The sequence below is a fragment of the Oryctolagus cuniculus genome, chromosome 9 (genome assembly GCF_051225735.1).
Source record: "Oryctolagus cuniculus isolate XC-2025 breed Fujian yellow rabbit chromosome 9, ASM5122573v1, whole genome shotgun sequence".
Taxonomy (NCBI): domain Eukaryota; kingdom Metazoa; phylum Chordata; class Mammalia; order Lagomorpha; family Leporidae; genus Oryctolagus; species Oryctolagus cuniculus.
Window position 1 is genome coordinate 428,864 of NC_142875.1, and position 21,685 is coordinate 450,548.

At 60.3% G+C, this 21,685-nt stretch overlaps 1 protein-coding gene across 1 annotated transcript; it reads right to left on the bottom strand.

The window, feature by feature from the left end:
* Window positions 1-2,350: 2,350 nt before the first annotated feature.
* Window positions 2,351-20,034, bottom strand: GRK1 (G protein-coupled receptor kinase 1). Its single transcript, XM_051841998.3, has 7 exons — window positions 18,095-20,034; window positions 16,713-16,840; window positions 15,383-15,540; window positions 13,477-13,560; window positions 7,834-7,958; window positions 6,607-6,808; window positions 2,351-5,012 (listed from the first exon to the last, which is right to left on the bottom strand). The coding sequence occupies exons 1-7, from the start codon at window positions 18,791-18,793 to the stop codon at window positions 4,714-4,716; spliced, it is 1,695 nt and encodes a 564-aa protein (XP_051697958.1). The 5' UTR covers window positions 18,794-20,034; the 3' UTR covers window positions 2,351-4,713.
* Between the last annotated feature and the right edge of the window lie 1,651 nt (window positions 20,035-21,685).

The following is a 21,685-nucleotide window of genomic DNA, read 5'->3' on the forward strand; positions in this document are numbered from 1 at the left end:
TAGGTTAAGCCTCCGCCGGCAGCGCGGGCATTCCATATAGGCACCAGTTTGTGTCCCGGCTGCTCCACTTCTGACCCAGTGTGCTGCTATGGCCTGGGAAAGCAGTGGAAGATGGCCCAAGTGCTGGGCCCCTGCACTCATGTGGGAGACCCAGGGGAAACTCCTGACCTCACATCAGAACAGCCCAGCTCGGCTGTTGTGGCCATTTGGGGAGTGAATCAGCAGATAAAAGATCTCTCTCTCTCTCTCTCTCTCTCTCTCTCTCTCTCTCTGTAACGTTGCCTCTCAAATAAGTAAATAAATCTTTAAAAAATCTAATATGTGCACCTATGTCAACCACCGCCCAGCTCAGTTACTCCTGCTTGTTACAGAGCCATCTGCTTCTTGGTCCTGTGCAGGTGGGAGTCCCCACAAGTGTGCACCTGGTCTCAGCAGCTCTCAGGAGTCCGTGGAATGCTGTCAGCTGAACACGAGTCCATCCTGTAACCAAATAGCTCATGAAATGAGGCACCACGATGAATTATGCAAACCCAGGCATCGGGGAAGCCGAAGTGGCCGCTGCCTGTCTACGACCAGGTGTGGGGTGAGGAGGAACAAGCCAGAGAGTTCTCAGAGACGTGAACCTTTTAAGTTAAGAACACCATCAGAGCCTCACTGGAAGGTCTTTGTAGCCACGAAACTCCAGGGCTGGCTAACGAGCCTGAGCAGGGAGGCACCAGCGTGCCCCAGACCAGTCCTGTTCCCCATGGGAAGATGGAGCTGCACTCGCCCGCCTCTCCCAGCCTTGAACCTGGTGGCCGCCAGGGAGTCCACTGTCTCCGGCTGAGCCGTAGCCTACAAGGCCCACAGTGCAGCCGCTGCCACTGCACCGCCCTGCAGCACAGGGAGAGCTGCGCCCTGCGCAGACAGCGAAACAAGACCCCGCTCCCCTGCTGGGCTGCGAGCCGTGGCGCGGGTTCAGTGTCAGGCAACAGCTGCTGCCAGGTGCTTCCCGGGAACCACGGCGACGGGACAGGGCCATGGCGGTGAAGGTTTTCCTCCAACGCAGCCCGCACAGGGCACCTGTTCTCAGTGACTCTCCACATGTGCTCACATTGCAACCCAGAGGCGGGCCGAGGGGGACGCTTGCTGCTCTGATGGGGAATTCAGTATTGGTGTCTGAAACATCAAATCAAGCCTTTGTGTCTTCCCTTTAAATCGGAAGGCACTGGAAGCCATTTGGTGTTGCTTCCACGTGTCGTCCATGAGGTTTTCCTTTCAAAATCACTGGTCCCTCAGTCCCTGTGTTGATCCCCAGTAGTGGCACGTTCACACGTGTAAATACAGAGCACACTGATGCCCCATTACAAAATAGCACACGCTTTGGCTCAGCCCATCTCGCGATGGTTGGACTGTGAGCAAGAAGACAGAACAAGAGCCGGCTGGGCCGGCAGGGAGTGTGCCTTTGTCCCCTTGTGTGTGTGACAGAGCACGCAGACGGTATTGGGCTACTAGTCTGTGGCTCTGGAAGCCAAGGGCATGGACCAGCATCTGCTCAGCTGCTGTCGAGGGCCCTGTGGTGGGCAGTGACGTCACACCTCAACACAGAGTGAGGGCACTGGCTCCCCATGTGCTGTCATGGGGCAGGTTCGGAGGGAACACATCCAGGCCACGTGGCTGCCTTAGGGATGAAGTGGTGAGGGCCAGAGAGAAGACTGGTAGCCAAGACCTTCCATCTGTATACACATGACACTGTGTAACAGGCAGTAAACATCAAGTGCAACAGATTAGCAACTTCGGCAAAAACCTCCCAGAGGCTCCCCTAACCTGAATTTCAGATAACAACAAAGGTTTTTCATACCCGTGAGTCCCAGATGCAGCACAGGACGACTCACACCTGAGAAGGGCTTGTTTATCTGATGGATGCCCTGTGCTTGCCTGTGGCTGCTGTCCCCACCCCGGCAGCGCAAGTCCAAGTCCTGGCAGCCACGGGTGGATGGTAGCCACCGGGAACCACTCCATCCAGGGCCAGTAGAACCCCAAGCAGATTAAGATGGGCAGAGAAACAACAGAATGAGCTCTTTCTCCAGAGTGTCGTGAAGTCAAACAGCAACGACCTAATAAGTGCCCACACCACTGACAACAGGCAGCACATGGGTGAGGGCCTGCTCGCGTGTAACCCTCTGGAAAAGGCAGGAAGGGGTAAGGACGTGCCTGGTGAGTAACCCTTGAAGACGAGGCAGGAAGGGAATGAGGATCCAGCCATGCTCATCGCTCTGGGCTGCCCAGGCCATGTCCCTGTGCAGCCCCAGACACCTCTCCCAGGCCCTTCCGGAGCATTCCATGACGACACAGGGTCAGACGCTCAGGCTCAGATGAGGGTATCTGCCGAGGTTTATTGTGACATTCCAAAGGCGGGTTCCAGGCACAGTCCTCATGTGTGCCGGCTATTTCTAGAGGAGAAACCACATTCCTGCTAACCAGTCTAACTGAGGGTTTTATTCCAGCTAACTCCTAAGAAGTGTTTGTGACACCACTCAGGGCCTTGGTGGATGACTAGTCTTTCCTTCGGAGACTCTAAAACCAATCAGGAGGTAGCTGAGTCCCAGTTTTGGCTACAATCAACAATCTCTCAAAATTGCTGGTTGCCAAGGTCATCTTATCTCACAGGGGACGAGGAGGAGCATCTGTGTCTCAGGGCATGGATGTCCAGCACACCTTGATTTTCTGTCTGAGGACACGGACATCCACCACACGTGGCATTCACTGTCTGAGGACACAAGGATCCACCACATGTGGCACTCACTGTCTGAGGACACAGGTTCCACCACTCAAGGAGTTGACTGAGTACATGGGTTCTGCCACACATGGCATTTACTGAGTGGACGGGTTCCCCAACATGTGACATTGACTGAGTACACAGATTCCACCACACAAGGAGTTGACTAAGGACACGGGGTCTGCCATACACGGAGTTGAGTGAGGACACAGACTCCACTACACATGGAGTTGGTTGAGGACGTCTTCTAAGGACATGGGACCTGTCACACATAGAACTGATGGTCTGAGACACAGGGGTCCACTATCTGTGGTGTTGGCTCTCTGAGGACATGGGCATCCACCACACATGGAGTTAACTGTCTGGGACCACAGGGGTCCACCACACTGAAGGTATCTAAAGATATGGGTACCATCCCACATGGGCGCCAGTTGGTGATCTGTCGGCTGCACTCCCAATCCAGTCCCCAGATAATGGCCTGGGAAAAGCTGAAGAGGATGGCCCAACAGTTTGGGCCCCTGTCACCCACATGAGAGACTCAGATGGAACTCCTGCCTCCTGGCTTTAGCTTGGGCCAGTGTAGGCCATTGCAGCCATCTGGGGAGTGAACTAGTAGATGAATATATATATATATATATATATATATATATATATATATATATATGTCTCTCCCTCTCTCTATAACTCTATCAAAGTAAATAAATTAATTAAAAGACATGGGTACCCATCACATGTGGCATCAGCTGTCTGAAGACACAGAAGTCCATCCTACATAGCATCAGCTGTGTGAGAACAGTCACTCATACACAGGGCACAACTGTGTGAGGACACAGTCACTCACTACACAGGGCACGGCTGTGTGAGGACACAGTCACACACATGGCACAACTGTGTGAGGACACAGTTGCTCATACATGGGACATGGCTGTGTGAGGACACAGTTGCTCATACACAGCACACAGCTGTGTGAGGACACAGTCGCTCATACACAGGGCACATCTGTGTGAGGAGATAGTCACACACATGGCACAACTGTGTGAGGACACAGTCGGTCATACACGGGACATGGCTGTGAGGACACAGTTGTTCACACACGGCACAGCTGTGTGAGGACACAGTCACTCACACAGGGCACGGCTGTGTGAGAACAGTCACTCATACACAGGGCACATCTGTGTGAGGAGATAGTCACACACATGGCACAACTGTGTGAGGACACAGTCAATCATACACGGGACATGGCTGTGTGAGGACACAGTCATTCATACATGGGACATGGCTGTGTGGGGACACAGTTGTTCACACACACGGCATGGTTGTGTGAGGACAGTCGCTCACCACACAGATTACGGCTGTGTGAGGACAGTCACTACACGTGGCACAGCTGTGTGAGGACAGTCACTCATACACGGCACAGCTGTGTGGGGACACAGTCGCTCATACATAGGGCATGGCTATGTGGGGACAGGCGCTCATACACAGGGTATGGCTGTGTGGGGACAGTCACTACACGTGGCACAGCTGTGTGAGGACAGTCACTCATACACGGCACAGCTGTGTGGGGACACAGTCGCGCATACACAGGGCACAGCTATGTGAGGACAGGCGCTCACCACGGCTGTCTCTGAATGTGGGGTGGGCAGCAGTGAATCCCAGCTGTGTTTTCCCTCCCTGTGTTTTCTCTCCCCCAGGACCCAGCACCCCCATGTCTGAGTCTTTACAAGGTGAAATGGGGCCAAAGCCGTCGCTGCAGCCCCAGGGCAGGGTCCGGCTGCTCCACGCCAGCCTGGGCTTTCTCTTCCTTGTGCCTCTGGGGGAGGCAGCTCAAGAGGCCCTGGGCAGAGGCGCCACTGCCCATGCACGGCTGGACCCCACTCGTGTCCCAGGGCGGCTCAGTCCCTTCTCACTGCCCGATGAACGGCCCTTCCTCTGTGCACGTGGCTCTGGGGAGCGGTCTAGGAGACCAGACACATCCCCGATTTGGAGGCGGGAGCTGCCTCCTCCGCGGCGATCCCCTTCATGTCATCCGGCATCTGCCCATCGGCACGCCACACATTCAGGTCCCCAAAGATGCCCGTCTCGATCATCTCCTCCTGCCAGGGAATGGGGCAGTTGCCGGTGGCAAACTCCTGAAAGAATTCTGTGTCTGTCTTGTCAAAGACCACACCTCTGACGGTGGAAAAGGCACCAACGTCCTGGATGTTCTTGGCGTAGACCGTCCTGGAGTCCGGGATGAAAGGCGGGATCAGCATCCCTGTGAACAGACAGAGAGAGGCTGAGCCAGGTGCACCGTGAGGCTGCCCCCGTCTGCTGCGCTGTCCAGTCTCACCCCTCCCTCCCCGTGGGCCCCACTCCTGCCCCGCCCGGCACTGTCAGACATCAAGCTCAGCTCATCCACCATCCCTGAGGCCGGCTCCTCTTCCCAGTGTGCCAGGGGCCGGGTCCCCAGGTGTCATCAGGCCCCACACACCCCTTCCTCCTCAGCACCCGTGGCCCTGCCCTGGCTGCACCTGGAGCCAGCTTCCTTGAAGACCAGGCAGTGGCCCGGGACCGGCCCCTGTTCCTGCAGCCCCGTGTGTCCCACCTGGCACTTCCAGACCCAGACCTCTGACAGCTGGGCTCCTTCCCGGGGGGTTAGGGCCCCACCTCACTCTAGGCCCTGGAGGCCCCATCCTCAGGCTCCCAGGCCACAGCCACCCTGCCCACCCCATCCTGACAGCTCTCTTGGGTAGAGGCAGCCTTAGGAAGGCCATGGGGGCACCGAGCGTTGGCTGCACTGGACTGCATGCCCTGTAGCACGTCACAGCCTGACTGCAGTGTCCCCGAGGGCGGGGGCGTCGTACATGCCTCAGACACACACACAGCCCAACCACACACATACACAGGCACAGATGCACACCATGAATACCCACACACAGGTAGCAGTCTCTGCTACAGGCGACAGGGCGGTAAACGACGGCAGTGCAGGAGCCCCTCACCCCCAGGCAGAGGGCATGGCTGGGTTAGCGGCCCCTTTGCACACAGGCATGAGAGTGAAACATGCAGCTTCGTATGTTTGGGTCAGAGGTTTCCAGCCTGTTATCCTGCTCAGACCTCGGCCCTCACACCTGTCCTAGACCCACCAGGGGGGCACTGGGACTGTGGGCAGGAGAGTGGCTGCGGTGGCCCCCAGGGCTCTGCCAACATCTTCACCACAGGCAGGGTGGCTCCCAAGGGTCCCTGGCCCAGGTCTGGCGTGTGTGACAGTACCACAGCTCCTGGGGTCCTGGCCAAAGCTTGGAGCGTGTGACAGTACCACAGCTCCCAGGGTCCTGGGCCAGGTCTGGGGTGTGTGACAGTACCACAGTTCCCGGGGCCCTGGGCCAGGCCTGGGGCGTGTGACAGTACCACAGATCCGGGGTCCCAGCCCAGGCCTGGGGTATGTGACAGTACCACAGCTCCCGGGGTCTTGGGCCAGGTCTGGGGCATGTGACAGTACCACAGCTCTCGGGGTCCCGGCCCAAGCCTGGGGTATGTGACAGCACCACAGCTCCCGGGGTCCTGGGCCAGGTCTGGGGCGTGTGACACTACCACAGCTCTCGAAGTCTCCAGCCCAAGCCTGGGGTATGTGACAGTACCACAGCTCCCAGGGTCCCAGCCCAAGCCTGGGGTGTGTGACAGTACCACAGCTCCCGGGGTCCTGGGCCAGGTCTGGGGCATGTGACAGTACCACAGCTCTTGAAGTCTCCAGCCCAGGTCTGGGGCATGTGGTGGTGCCACCGCCCCTGGGGTCCTGGCCCAGGAGTCTGGGGCGTGTGACAGGACCACAGCTCCCGGGGTCCCGGCCCAGGCCTGGGCATTAACCGTACCAGCCTCGAGCTGCCTCCAGTTGATGTCTTTGAAGAGGGGCTGGGTGCGGAGCCGGTCGCAGGAGCCGTCGCTGAAGCCCAGGCGCTTCTCGGGGTCCTTCTCCAGCAGTGCCTCGCAGAAGTCCTTGCTGGCTGCGCTGAACTTCTCGGGGTACGAGACGGGCTCCGACAGGATGCGCTGCTTGAGCTCTTTGTTCTCCACCTGCGCGGCAGACACGGGCTGTCAGACCCCGCAGCCCCGGCCTCAGAGGCGCACGTCTGTCCAGTGGGCTCCAGTGCGCACCACTCACAGCCACAAGCCCCACCGGGGCGTGCCGTGTGCAGCAGCAACGGCACCTGGGGAGTCCAGGCTGTGCACACCCCTCCACCCAAGAGCCCCCCCCTTCCCTGTGCTCGGTGCCCGTCCAGGACAGCACGGCTGTCAGAGTCCAGCGAGCGTGCCAGCTCCTGGAAGATCGGAACGCACTTCGCTCCGACAGCTGCGTGGGGGGAGCAGGGTGGGGCCTCAGGGGCTGGGACCCCCACCTCAGGGAGGAAGAGACTGGTGGGCAGGACCGCCAGGCAGAGGCCCCAGCGGCTCAGCCTTTCCAAAGGCCCTGCTGGTTGTCAGCGTCTGCTCCGGAAGAAGCCAGCGCTGCCTTGTTTGCCTGGAACGTAACACTGGTTTCCCCCCAACCCCCAGTGTACTCTTGTGGTTCTGGGCTCCCCGGGCCAGGGCTGGGGCAACATGGAGACCCAGGTGGACAGAACAGAAAGGGCACAAAGCGGGCATAACAGGGCAGGTGCAGCCCACTGGACATCCACCTCCCTCCAGGACGCACAGAGCAGCCGCTGGGGAGCCATGAGGCTCCACCTGGGGACATGGATCTGACGGTAGCCAGGCTGTGGGTTGGCCCAGGAATCTCCTGTCCCGACCCTGCTGGGCACCTGCAGCCACAACAGCTGAGTCACCGAGTCCCCTCAGGCTGCCCAGAACCCACAGCAGGAAGCCAAGAGACAGCCCCTTCTCTGCAGGTGTAGCTCCTGCCACAGCTGGCCTTGGGCAGGAGGGTGTGAGGCTTGGGCAACCCCACAGCAGACCTCAGGACCCCAGACCCGCTGCCTCTCCCACAGACGTGGGGGAGTCACCATGGAGGCAGGAACCACCTCCAGCATGTGCCCCTCACCCCCAGGCCTGGAAGCAGCAGTGCCGGGGCGGCCACCCACAGCCACACCGCAGTCCCCTACCTTCTCTCCTCGCGCCCGGAAGGGTCCTCTGGCGGCAATCATCTCGTACAGTGTCACCCCCAAGGCGAAGTAGTCCACGGAGAAGTCGTACTCCTCACTGCGCAGCAGCTCGGGGGCCATGAACCCTGCGCGCACAGAGTGAGCTCAGGGCAGCCGCTGAGCTGCCCTCACCCAGCGCTCACTGCAGCCCCGATGCCAGGAGCCCTGTGCTGCTGACACGTGGGGCCAGGGCACACTCGGGGTCCGCCCTGTGCACTCTCCCTGTCCAGCACTGCTCCCCGCTGCAAGGATCAAAAACGCCTCCAGACGCGGCCAGTGTCCCATGGTGAAGGAGCCCACTCCACACGAGGGCCTGCACCTGCTCTGCCCCACCCCTCACACCCAGGGCAGTGGGGACAGCACACAGCACAACAGCAGGTGTGGGGCTGGGGCAGGCAGGCGCAGGACGGGCACCGAGAGCCACCTCTGACCCCACTCTTCCAGGAAGGACACAGGACAGCTCAAAGTCCAGACATCCCAAGGGCTGACTGACGTCCAGAACCAGGTCCTGCATGCTTACCTGGAGCCCCTGCCCCTGACTGACCTGCACCAGCTTATCAGTGCCTGCAGTGCCCCGACACCTGCACCTGCACAGCCACAGGGCCCACGGCTGACACCTGTGCCTGCCAGTGCACACAGGTTGACCTCATATGGTCCCCAGAGCACTAAGGATCCAGTGCTGTCACTCAGCTGGGTGACAGAGATGCAGGCGATGGCCAGGGACCCACCCAGGCCCCACACTGCCCTTTGGCTTGGCAGGCGAATGCACTACTCATCCACCTGATTGCTTTTTTTTTTTAAACATCCTTGTTTGTACCAAAGTCGCTCCTGCACATAGAGGCCACCTCAGTGGGCATGGCCGTTTTTCAAAGCTGAGTGTTGTCCCAAGCCTTCTCCTCGGCCTCTCTCCCAACCCGACGTTGGGGCCCATGTGACCTGCACCTGTGTGTCTCCCCTGGCTCCTCGCCAATGTGGCTCTGGGGGTTGGAGCTGTGCCCCCAGCACCTGCAGACACTGGTCTCCCCTGAGACAGACATTCAGCCCAGTCACATTTCCAATGTGTTTTCTGGTTTTCCCAGGTGATGTGCTGTTTCCGTTTGCTTCGTTTTCTGGGTATTTGTCATCATTTCAACCCTAAATGCTATAACAGACAATTCTCTGATCCATTCAGTATTTCATCAGTCTCACCCACATGAGAAAGTCTTCCAGAACCTTCTTTCCCGCTCCAGTCTGGACCCAGGTGTGTGGCAGGAGCCTGAACCTCTGCAACTTTCTGGCCTTGTCCCAGGTACAGCCCCTCTGCGGTTGCTCCCTGAGTCTTGTCCAGCAGTTCCCTGAGGAAGACAGCTGAGCACTGTTTCCAAGAACTTCACACCTGGAAATGCCTTTATTTTAGACTAACGTCTAGCAGCTGGTTTGGCTGGGTATAAAATCTGGGTTGTGACTCATCTCTCCGCTCCCTTGCCTCCTTCCTGCAACATTGCCGGAGGAGATCAAGGCCACTCCGGCCCCTGCACCTCCTGGAGGCTGGTGGCTCCCCTTTGTCACTGCTCACATCAGCACTCCATGGGGTCCATGTCCACCATGTGCAGGGTGTTTCCACGTGGAAACTCAGGCTGCTCCCTCTGGGAATTCTCTGGAAATACGCCAGGGGCCTCTCCACAGGTCTTCTTTCTCCGCAGGACGACTGCTATCCAAGCACTGGACTTTCTGGGTGGGTCTGACATCCATGTGCTTTGTCCTGTTTTCCACCAGTCGACTTTCTGGGTGAAACCCAACCCTCTCTCAGACCACACTGTGTCTCTCTCCTTCCTCCTGAGATCGCTTCCAGAGCACCCTGCTCCCGCAGAGGTGAGCAGTTGCTTGGGCCTGCATTCTCGTCCCCTCTGTGGTCTTGCTCCCCGTGAGTCATGTGCTTCTAGTTGTCCTCAGAGCTTGGTGGTCTTCGGGGGCTGGCTTGTATTTAAGCCAGGACGGCACAGATGCTGGATATGGGTGCGGTGGTGACCATGCCTCGGGGGAAGGAGGCGCCCTGGGTTCTTTTGTCAGGGAAGTGTCTCCCTCACCACCTCCAGACTTTCCTCCTTGAACCAGTCAGCCTGCAGAGGAGGCCTCCACAGTCCTGAGCTCAGCTGGAGGTGAGGCCTGCGGAACCTGAGCCCCTCCCTGCATAGCCAGTCCTCCACCCACCGGGTGTCCGTCTCAGGGGCTTCCAGTCAGTGTCATCTCCAGAGAATGAGGCATCAGAACAAGGTGCATCAGAGACTGCGCCAGGGTTGTGTGAGGAGGACGGATGTTAAGGAGATGCAGCTGCCCTCAGTCAATCAGCCCACGGCAGACGCCACCCTCGCCGGTCACTCAGACTGCCAGGGTCTTTGAAGGCTGCGCCAGCACACACACACCTCTCCCCCTGCCGCCCACCTCTGGCTACCATGGTGCTGCTGCTGTCCATGTGGACATGTGTGTGTGCTTTTGGGAAAACCCCTCGCTGCCCAACACTAGGACTTCAGCAGAGAAAGTAACACATGTGTTCAGGCACCTGCCTGGACCATGAAAACATCCCATGGCTACTTCCAAACACTTCATCCAATTCCGCTCCATTACCTGGAGAGCGTGGCTGCCGGTGGGTCTCACCAGGGTCTGGTGTCCTCATTGTTAGCATCTTGTCAACGGTCACCGAGACTCCTGAGATGCCACGGACAGCCTGCACTGGCCAACGCCTGGCAGCGACATCTTCCCACACGCCCCCTGCTTTGTGGAAACCAGGTCTCCATGACCCTGAGGGCGTTGTCCCCTCTGCACTTGCTGGAGCCTGCCCCTGCCAGGCTCACTGGTGCTCCTTCCCCTCGGCAGAGGACACGGGTCCAGTGGAGCGGCTTCTCTGGGCTGCCTGTGGGTGCTGCCCAGGCTGCCCAAGCCCACCATGGCCTCAGGGTGTCCTCAGTGAAGTAGCTCCCGGCAGGTGCATGTTCCTGGGCACCTGTCCGCTCCAGCCACACCCTCCTCGGCTCCTTTGCTCCCTCCAGACCCTCCAGAACCCCCCACACTCTTTCCTGCCAGTCGCCTTCCCGACTACAGCAAAACCAGGTGCCTCCCTGCCCAGCAGTCTGCCTGCCGAACTGGGCCCAGCCCCAGGCCCTCTGCAGGGATGACGGTACCTACCCTGCAGTGCTCCGTGCACCTGAGGTGCCCCCTCCCACCCAAGGAGTAACCAAAGGGGACTCATGACTGTTCCACGGGCAGAGGCATAGACCCAGCCCAGCAGCCTGGGCTTCCGACTGCCCTGTGTCTCAGCTCCATGTACTCTTGTGCATCCCGTCGGGACCTCGAGATGGCAGATGCCACCCAGCAAGTGGAGTGAGGGAGTGAGGGCGTGAGGGAGTGGAAGGGAGACAGAGTGAAAGAGTGATTGAGTGCATGGGTGAGTGGGTGAGTGAGTGGGAAAGTAAATCAATGAGTGAGTGAGTGAGTGAGTGAGGAGTGGATGAGTGAGCCAGTGACTACATGAGGGGATGAGAATGAATAACTGAGCGAGTGAGAGGCTGAGTGAGTGGGAGAACAGTGAGTGGATGAACAAGTGGGCAAGTGAGCGAGGAGAGGGTGGGTGGACTCCGTCTTGGTCTCCTCACTGGTTCTTAAGCACACCAGCCCCTCCCACAGGAAAGGCTGAGGGCAGAGCAGTGACCACCTGCCCTGGCTGGAAGGGTGTGGAGTGGACCCCTGCCTTTTGGTGGACTGGTCAGGGACCAAGTGTGGGGCCTCTGCTGTGGGTGGCCTGAGCTGGGACGAGGGCAGGGGAGGAAGATCCAGAAAGCTACACTGTGGCTTTGCTGGCCCAGGCTCCTAACTTCTGCCCAACTCTAACACTTGCGGGGTCTGTGACGCAGAGAGTGAAGCCCCAGCGCTGGAGTCCTGCATCCACCTGACTCCAGAAGAAACGCCAGGCTGGTAGCCAGGACAAAGGCAGCAGCGCCCTCTAGTGGCTGCCAGGCACTGAGCGAGTCAATTCTGGTCCCCAAGGTTCAACTTCTCAAATCCCGGCTTTGGTGCGGATCGCGCTTGCACATTCCGCAGACAGAACGGGGCTCAGGCTCTCAGGAAAATGCAGACGGGGCAGACCCCCTTCTGCTGCGGGGCTGCTCCAGGCCAAGCTGCTTCCGGCTGCTTCTCAGAGCTTCCAGGCCTGGGGGGCCTCACTGGAGCCCTGAATCCCACGCTGAGGAGCGCAGCGTGGCCACGAGGAGCCAGTGCAGCCGTTCTTCCCTGGCACTGAGAGGAACCTGGGTATTCCAGTCCAGGCGCCCCGTGCCCTGCCCCAGGCTGCAGGTGAGAGGAGGCCAGCCGGGCGACGGACGCAAGTGCAAGGATTCGGAGGATCCCACGACACATGCCAGACCCCAGTCACCGCCGCACAGTCCCCACCTCAGGGGCAGCACTTCCTCCCCAAGGCCAAAACAACCCGTGTGGAAAAGAAACTCCATAGGACGCCCTGTCAGAAACAAGCCTGATCCTGTCAAGTCGTAGAGAGTGCACAGGAGAGAGGTGGGAGTGGGGGGTGAGGTGTGGCCGCTGCATGCAGGTGCCAGATGTGACCGCAAACGCTCACAACACACCCAAGGCTCAGAGGGGCTAACAGGCTCCCCCAAGGTCACAGCCAACAAGCGAGGGGCCTGGAACACAGACCCCACCCATTCCTTGTGCTGCTTCCTTCCTGCCTGGGGGATGCAGCAGCAGAACTCACACATGCATACATATGTGTAACATGTTCACATGTGTGCACACAGAGACCAAAGTACACATGTATGCGCATAAAGATACAGACACACTTATGCAAGTGTACACACACAAAAACAAAGATACATGCAAGGATACATGTGTGCACACTCACATACATGCAATGCACATGTATGCAGACATGAATGTGTGTGCAGCGGCACATGCTGGCATGCACAAGACACACGTGTGTATGTGTGTCCACATGTAAAGACATAGAGCGTGCACGTACATTGATGTGCACGCATATGCACAAATACAGGGCACACGCATACATAGTCACACATGTGCACTCTGGCACAGAACTACGTGTTCAGGTTGACAAATGCACGTGCACATACAAATGCACACACACACATATCCACATCCACATGCATGCACACAGTGCACAGCTGCATGTTGTTGGAAGCCTGTGAGGACACGCATGATGCATCAGGCCCTTGTCCCCACTACTCCATGGCATGACCCCTGAAGACTTGGGGCTCCGACCTCCATCAGGTTCTGGACAACCTCATGTTGGGGACACATCTGTTCATCATCAGCCATCACGGCACCAACACGCAGCTTCCACCACAGACAGCAGGCACAGCCGTCAACCCAATAGGACTTTTCAGGGGTGTGTGTGTGTGTGTGTGTGTGTGTGTGCGCGCGCGTGTGTGTAGGGGTTGCTGCAGGGAACACAGAGCCTCTGGGTGCAACCTGACCATGGCTGTTGCTTTGAGGGTGAGGGGCCACTCACCCTGCCCTATCTTCCTGAGCCACCCTCCCCCAGCCCCGGAGAGTCTCACTCAGCTGTGCAGCCCCCAGAGCCCATGCTGCCCTCAGCCTCACCTGGGGTCCCTGCGTAGCCCTTGGTCTTGGTCTGCCCCTCCTTCAGCTCCACGGCCAGCCCAAGGTCAGAAATCCGGATATTGCCTGCAAGCAAACACAGCTGAGGTGACGACACCACACAGAATCAGGGCACCTGGCAAGTCTAGGCCACTTGGGGACATCAGCTACCTCTGCACACACACCACCCTCTGCACACGCGCCACACATGTCACATTACACCACACACATAACACCACACATACATATCACCCACATCACACCACATACATCACACCACATGCATCACACCACACATACACATCACACACATCACACCCCAATACACATCACACACATCACACTACACACACATCACACCACACACACATCATGCATCACACACATTACACACATCACACACATCACCCCACAATACACATCACCCCACAATACACATCACACACATCACACTACACACACATCACACCACACACACATCACACACATCACACTACACACACATCACACCACACACACATCACACACATCACCCCACAATACACATCACACCACACACACATCACACACATCACCCCACAATACACATCACACCACACACACATCATACACATCACCCCACAATACACATCACACACATCACACCACACACACATCACACACATCACACCACACACACATCACCCCACAATACACATCACCCCACAATACACATCACACACATCACACTACACACACATCACACCACACATACACATAACACACATCACACTACACACACATATCACACCACAATACACATCACACCACACACACATCACACCACACACACATCACATCACACACATCATACCACACACACATCACCCCACAATACACATCACACCACAATACACATCACACACATCACACTACACACACATCACACATCACACACATCACACCCCAATACACATCACACACATCACACCACACACACATCACACATACACATCACACCACAATACACATCACACACACCACACTACACACACATCACATCACACACATCACACTACAACACACATCACACTACACACACATCACACCACAATACACATCACACCACACATACACGTAACACACATCACACTACACACACATCACACCACACATACACATCACACAATACACATCACACCACACACATCACATCGCACATACACATCACACACATCACACCACACACACATCACACCACAATACACATCACACACACCACACTACACACACATCACATCACACATACACATCACACCACACACACATCACACCACACACACATCACACCACAATACACATCACACCACACACACATCACACCACAATATACATCACACACATCACACTACACACACATCACACCACACACATCACATCACACATGACCATAACACCACACACATCACACCACACACACTACACAAATCACACCACACACACATAATACCACATACATCACACCACAAACACACCACACATACATCACACCACACACCACACCACACACATACACATCCACCACACACACCACACACATACACATCCACCACTCACACACCACACACATCACACATCACACCACACATCACAGCACACACATACATCCACCACACACACCACACACCCTCCCTGGCCTGACTGCAGAGGAGTCAAGCACCAGCCATGCCCACGCTGGGATCTGGGGACAACCTGCCCACAACTCCACCCCCCCCCAGGTCAGTTCCGGCCCCAGCTTGGCCCCAGCTCCGGCTGTGAACAAACAGACGCGGCCCGTGGCTGCCCCGCCACACGTGCGTGTGTTGCGCCGGCTCCGCGGCCGCAGGGCTCCGTGGCAGCCTCCGCGGGCACCCGGGCCTCTGGCGCTCACCGTCGTTGTCCAGCAGCACGTTCTCGGGCTTGAGGTCGCGGTAGACGATGCGCCGCTGGTGCAGGTGCTCCAGGCCGCTGATGATCTGGGCGGTGTAGAAGATGGCGCGCGGCTCGGGGAAGCCGGGGTTCTCCTCGTCCACGTTGTAGATGTGGTACCTGGGGGCAGACCATGGCGCTGCGGCCACAACCCGGAGCCGCGCCCGCTGTGGGGGCCGGGGGCGAGGCGGCGCGGGTCTGCGGACGTGGGAGGCGGCTGCCCAGGGGGGCCCGCAGCTGGCGGCTGCTGCCCCGCGTCCTCAGGGACGCTCAGCCACAGCCAGCGAGGCCGGGGACAAGACGGCACAGAGCGCCGCCCGGGCAGCAAGGGGAGGCAGGCTGGGCACACGCGGGCCCGCCCGGCCGGCCCGGACAGGCGCGTGTACCTCACGTGGCCGCCCCCGACAGGCCCCGTCCGGCCCCGCCCCTGGCCCCAGCCGGCCCCGAGTGCCCCCACGTCCCCGCCCCGCCAGGCCCGTGTACCCCCACGTCGCCGCCCCGCCCCGCACCGCCAGGCCCGCGTACCTCACGTCGCCGCCCCGCCCCCGACAGACCCCTTTACCTCGCGTCGCCGCCCCGCCCCCGCCAGGTCCGTGTACCTCACGTCCCCGCTCTGGGCACGCCCCTTTACCTCACGTCCCTGCCCTGCCCCGCCAGGCCCGCGTACCTCACGTCCCCGCCCCGCCCCCGCCAGGCCCGCGTACCTCACGTCGCCGCCCCGCCCCCGACAGACCCCTTTACCTCGCGTCGCCGCCCCGCCCCCGCCAGGTCCGTGTACCTCACGTCCCCGCCCCTACCCCGCCAGGCCCGTGTACCTCACGTCCCCGCCCCTCCCGGCCCGTGTACCTCCACGTCGCCGCCCCGCCCCGCCCCGGGCACGCCCCTTTACCTCACGTCCCCGCCCCGCCCCGCCAGGCCCGCGTACCTCACGTCCCCGCCCCGCCCCCGCCAGGCCTGCGTACCTCACGTCCCCGCCCCGCCCCGCCAGGCCCGTGTACCTCACGTCTCCGCCCCGCCCCCGACAGACCCCTTTACCTCACGTCGCCGCCCCGCCCCCGCCAGGCCCGTGTACCTCACGTCCCCGCCCCGCCCCCGACAGACCCCTTTACCTCACGTCGCCGCCCCGCCCCCGACAGACCCCTTTACCTCGCGTCGCCGCCCCGCCCCCACCAGGTCCGTGTACCTCACGTCGCCGTTCCGCCCCGCCAGGCCCGTGTACCTCACGTCCCCGCCCCTCCCGGCCCGTGACCTCCACGTCGCCGCCCCGCCCCGCCCCGGGCACGCCCCTTTACCTCACGTCGCCGCCGTTCATGATGGTCATCACCAGGCACAAGTCCGTCCTGGTTTCAAACGCGTAGGCCAAGGACACGATGAACCGGCTGTGCACTTTTGCTAGAATCTTCTTCTCCACCATGGCACCCTGAGAGGCAGACGCGGGAAGAGAACTCACGCCGGGCCCGAGGGCGGGAGGGCGCCATGGAGACCGGCGCGCAGGGAATCTGTTTCAAGCCAGACTGTCGACCCTTCCAGTCGCGTCCCGCGTGCCCGTCCGTCCACACAGGGCACTGGGGAGTCCTGCTCAGCCCAGCCAGGGGAGGCTCAGCCTGCCAGACTCTTGCCCCGCTCTCCATGCCTCTTCCCAAGCCACTGCAAACGTGACGTGCCACTCCCCGCGCTCGGGACGGTGCCTGGAGCCCGTGTGGGAGGGACGCCCTCCCTGCAGACGGCCAGCGGGCGTGCACTGACCTCACCTCGAATCCGACAGCAGCCACGGTCACTTCCACCGACACCCCAGCTAACCTCCGGCTCAGGGTCAAGGGCCGAGACACCGGAGGTGGCTGCTGTGCGGCCCCACCCATGCCAGGAGACTAAGCAGCTTTCCCTGATCCTGCCCAGACGGACATGGACACCAGCGACAGCAGGGGTCGAACAGGAGGGGCCCCACCACCCCGGTCCCTGGGAAACAGTGGCATTTGGGGAACAGCACTCCTGCACACCCTGAGGGTCCGGGATGCCGGGCGGACACAGCCCTGCCGTCCTCGTGTGCCTCTGTCGCAGCAAAAGCAGGGCCTTCAGCAGGGGCTTCCCGAGAGTGGGGCCAGGAGCCCAGGGGACAGCCCCCCGGAAAACGCTCTTCCCTTCCACTCACTCCGGGATCACAAGCTTGCGGCCCAAGGTACAGCGACCAGGTGGGACTGATGTTGCAGCCACGGCACTGCCGAGGCCCCGCTGCCCCCATGTACACGCCAGCCGGGGGCCCCTGCGAATCTCAGCAGGCTTCCCACCAAGATGGAGCCCCAGCCGGAGCCCCAGCCAGAACCTCAGCCAGTCCCCCCGACTGCCGGAGCCCCAGCACATCCCCCTGCCTGCCGGAGCCCCAGCCAGAACCTCAGCCAGTCCCCCCCACCTGCCGGAGCCCCAGCACATCCCCCCGCCTGCCGGAGCCCCAGCCGGAACCCCAGCCGGAACCTCAGGCAGTCCCCTCTGCCTGCCGGAGCCCCAGCCAGAAACTCAGCCAGAACCTCAGCCAGTCCCCCCGCCTGCCGGAGCCCCAGACGGAACCTCAGCCAGTCCCCCCGCCTGCCGGAGCCCCAGCACATCCCCCCGCCTGCCGGAGCCCCAGCCGGAACCTCAGCCAGTCCCCTCCGCCTGCCCGCGGCTGCCTCCCACTCACCTGGTAGCCCTTCCTCTTCTTCAGCCGCTTCTTGTTCAGCTTCTTGCAGGCGTACATCTTGCCGGTGGCCTTCATCTGGCAGGCCGACACCTCCCCAAAGCCCCCTTTCCCCAGGACCCTGAAGTCCAGGAACCAGTCCTCCCCGATGGGCTGGGCCTCCAGCCACTTCCACTGCAGGAAGCGCAGGAAGTACAGGCTGTCCAGGTACTCCTGGAAGGGGGCCTGGCTCAGGTGTGCCAGGGTGGCCTGCAGCAGCGGCTGGAAGAGGCCGTCCTGGCTGGCCACGGGCCCCTCCTTCACCCTGGCCACCGTCCCCTCATCCAGGAAGCTGCAGAAGAGCTTGGCCTGGGGGTCCAGGTACTCGGCCAGGATGGCCCGGGCCTTCTGTGGCCGCAGGTCGTCGTCGGCCGTGTCGTAGTCCTCAATGTCCTTCCAGAGCTCCAGGGCCGGCACGTGCCTCTGGTCCGTCCCCAGGAACTGCTGGAAGAGCCGCTTGCCGATGGGCTGCTCCGAGCACAGGCTGTCGAACTCCAGGCTGAGGCCAGCCCGGAGACCCTCGCACTTGGACAGCGGGGGCAGCTTGAGCTTGGCCAGGTACTTCTTGTCCCGGGAGGATGGGGCGATGCTGCCATCGAAACTGCCCCGGGCGGCGATGAAGGCAGAGTTGGCCACCACCGTCTCCAAGGCTCCGAAATCCATCCTGGCGCTGACCTCCCGCCCACTTCAAGCACAAGGAGTCATCAGCTGAGGACTGACCCTCTGTCCTTGGCCTGTGGCCCGTTCCTGCCCTCCCAGGACGAGGGAGATGTCCTCTGAGGCGAGGATGCTGGCCACCTGCTGGGAAGCCCCTGCCACCCAGGGCTGACGCAGCACTGGCTAAATCCCAGTCAGGGTCACCGAGACACATGGGGTCACCGGCAGGTGCAGACAATCCCCTAAGCCGCTCCGAGGCGGATTAGACGGACCTTCAGCTCGGGGCCTGGCTTCGTTTTCCCCCAGGAAGGGCAAACCCCCAGGAGGAGCATGAGATTCATCCTGAGCTGACCTGTCCACCGCCCGGCCCCAGCAGCTGGGCTGGAACTGACCACTTCTGCAGAGAAAACTCACTGTGTGACGATGGCTGGTTGGTTTCCCCCATGATGCTCCATTTCTAGTTTTAAGAAAAATGCAAGTGAGAGGAAAACCAGCCAATAACAGGAATGTGGAGAACAGCTTCTGGGGGGGGGGGGGTTCTGAAGGCGAGACCACCAGCTCCAAATTGCTTTTCTTCTTCTCGCCTGGGACTTGCAGAGAAGCAGCTTTGCTAAGGTGAAAGAAAGAACCAGGGAGAAGAGGAACCTGGGGTGACCCCAGGCTGAGGCCCACACAGAGCAAAGCAGGCAATGAGAACACAGAAGCCAGGGACACACCTGAGCCATACCTGAGCCACACCTGAGATACCTGGGCCACACACCCAGGACACAGCAGAGGCACATCTGGGGCACCACTGAGCCATCTGGAACACGGCTGGGGCACACCTGAGCACCTGGGCTACACCTGAGACACACCTGGGGCACACGTGAGACACCTGGGCCACGGCTGGGGCACACCTGGGGCACACGTGAGACACCTGGGCCACGGCTGGGGCACACCTGGAGCACACCTGGGGCACACATGAGACACCTGGGCCATGGCTGGGGCACACCTGGAGCATACCTGGGGCACACGTGAGACACCTGGGCCATGGCTGGGGCACACCTGGAGCACACCTGGGGCACCTGGAACACACATGAGACACACCTGAGCACCTGGGCCACTCCTGAGACACACCTGGGGCACACGTGAGACACGCCTGGGGCACACATGAGGCACACCTGGAGAACACCTGGAGCACACATGAGACACCCAGGACACGGCTGGGGCACACCTGGAGCACACGTGAGAAACCTGGGCCACGGCTGGGGCACACCTGGGGCACACGTGAGACACCTGGGCCACGGCTGGGGCACACCTGGAGCACACCTGGGGCACCTGGAACACAGCTGAGGCACACCTGAGCACCTGGGCCACTCCTGAGACACACCTGGGGCACACGTGAGACACGCCTGGGGCACACATGAGACACACCTGGAGAACACCTGGAGCACACGTGAGACACCCAGGACACGGCTGGGGCACACCTGAGCACCTGGGCCACTCCTGAGACACACCTGGGGCACACCCAGGGGCGGCAGAACCACCAGGAATGCCGGCTCCATGAGGGACAGCCTTGTCTGCCTTGTTCGGCGTCCGTGGAGCTCAGTGACCATACAGGGGAGGGTGGCAGGGAGGTGCAGGGGCTGCAGGGGCTGGGAGGCAGCTCAGCACTCCCCAGCATGCCGAGCCAGGGTCCAGGGCACAGTGCAGTCCCCGCCAGTCCAGGAGGAAGTGGGTTCTGCAGATGGACTTGGGCTCCTCCGCAGTGGCCAATCAGGCAGAAATGAGAACCCGCAGACTGAGTCCACCGCAGCCTCCCAACAAGCACAGTGGCATGCAGGCTGGTGAGCAAATATTTGAGGTGGACAACACCCCTGGGCCCCAGGAGACCTGTGCCAGCCCCACCTGCCCCTGCCACTCAGTAGCAAGTGACCTTGGCCAATCACTGGCCCTCCTTCCACCTTCCTGTCCCCTCCCCGTCAGCATCAGAGAGACAGGGTCCCCACGGACCCCTCAGTCAGGGCTCAGCCACCACGACCCTACCTGGGGTCACAGGCTGGGAGGAAGACGACTCTGGGGGCGGGGGCTGTACCTGCCCCGCTCGGAAGCAAGTGGCTAAACAAAGCTACCTGTGCTTCCTGTCCCAGCCCCGAGGCAGAGGGCTCTGGGGGCCCTGTGTTAATTACACGCTTCATTGTGCGGTCCTCATAGATTCCCACGCAGCTGCTTGCCCTTAACTTTGGTTTCCCAGGGGTGACACTGCGGTGCAATGCGGTCCCCAGGACAGACACACACACACACACACACACACCCCGCCGCAGCCCCGGCAGCAGCCATAGGTCCTGGCTACGAGGGGCTGGCACTGGGGATGTTGTGGAAGTGGGGGCAGCGACCCTCTGTGTGGAGGCTGTTTAACCCCTTGCATGCTGGATGGCTCCTGGAGGTCTGGTGTGAGCTTCCAGCTCTGGGCAAACACCCAGGAGGGCGACGGCAGGGTCACACGGTTGTGCATGTGTGGTTTTTAAGAAACCAGCAAACTGCTGTACCCAGAGGCGGTCACGTTTCCCCTTCCCGCGGGGAAGAGTGAGGGACTGGGTCGCTCGGCACCCACCCGCAGCCCTGCCGTTCTAGAGTTTGTGTCCCGGCTGTTGTGGGCATCTGGAGTGAGCCAGTGGATGGAAGTGTTCTCACTCGCTCTCTCTCGCTTTCGCTCTCTCTGTCACTCTGCCTTTTATGTAAATAAATACATCTTTAAACATCTTTCTAAATGAGTTGGGAAATGTTCCCTCGTCCTCCATTGCCTGGATGGCACGGAGGAGAGTGGGCGCTGACTGCGCACCAGGGTTCCCTGGCAGTGTCCAGTGAGGTCAGCGCCGCTGCTGACCGCCCGCTTCTGCCTGCTCACGCTCCCAGACT

Excerpts from the sequence above, each read along its gene's own strand:
- GRK1 (XM_051841998.3), bottom strand. The coding sequence starts at position 18,793 with ATGGATTTCGGAGCCTTGGAGACGGTGGTGGCCAACTCTGCCTTCATC. Across the intron at positions 7,959-13,476 it reads GGGCTACGCAGGGACCCCAG|GGTTCATGGCCCCCGAGCTG; the intron begins GTGAGGCTGAGG and ends CTGTGCGCGCAG. Across the intron at positions 5,013-6,606 it reads CTGGAGGCAGCTCGAGGCTG|GGATGCTGATCCCGCCTTTC; the intron begins GTACGGTTAATG and ends GTCTGTTCACAG.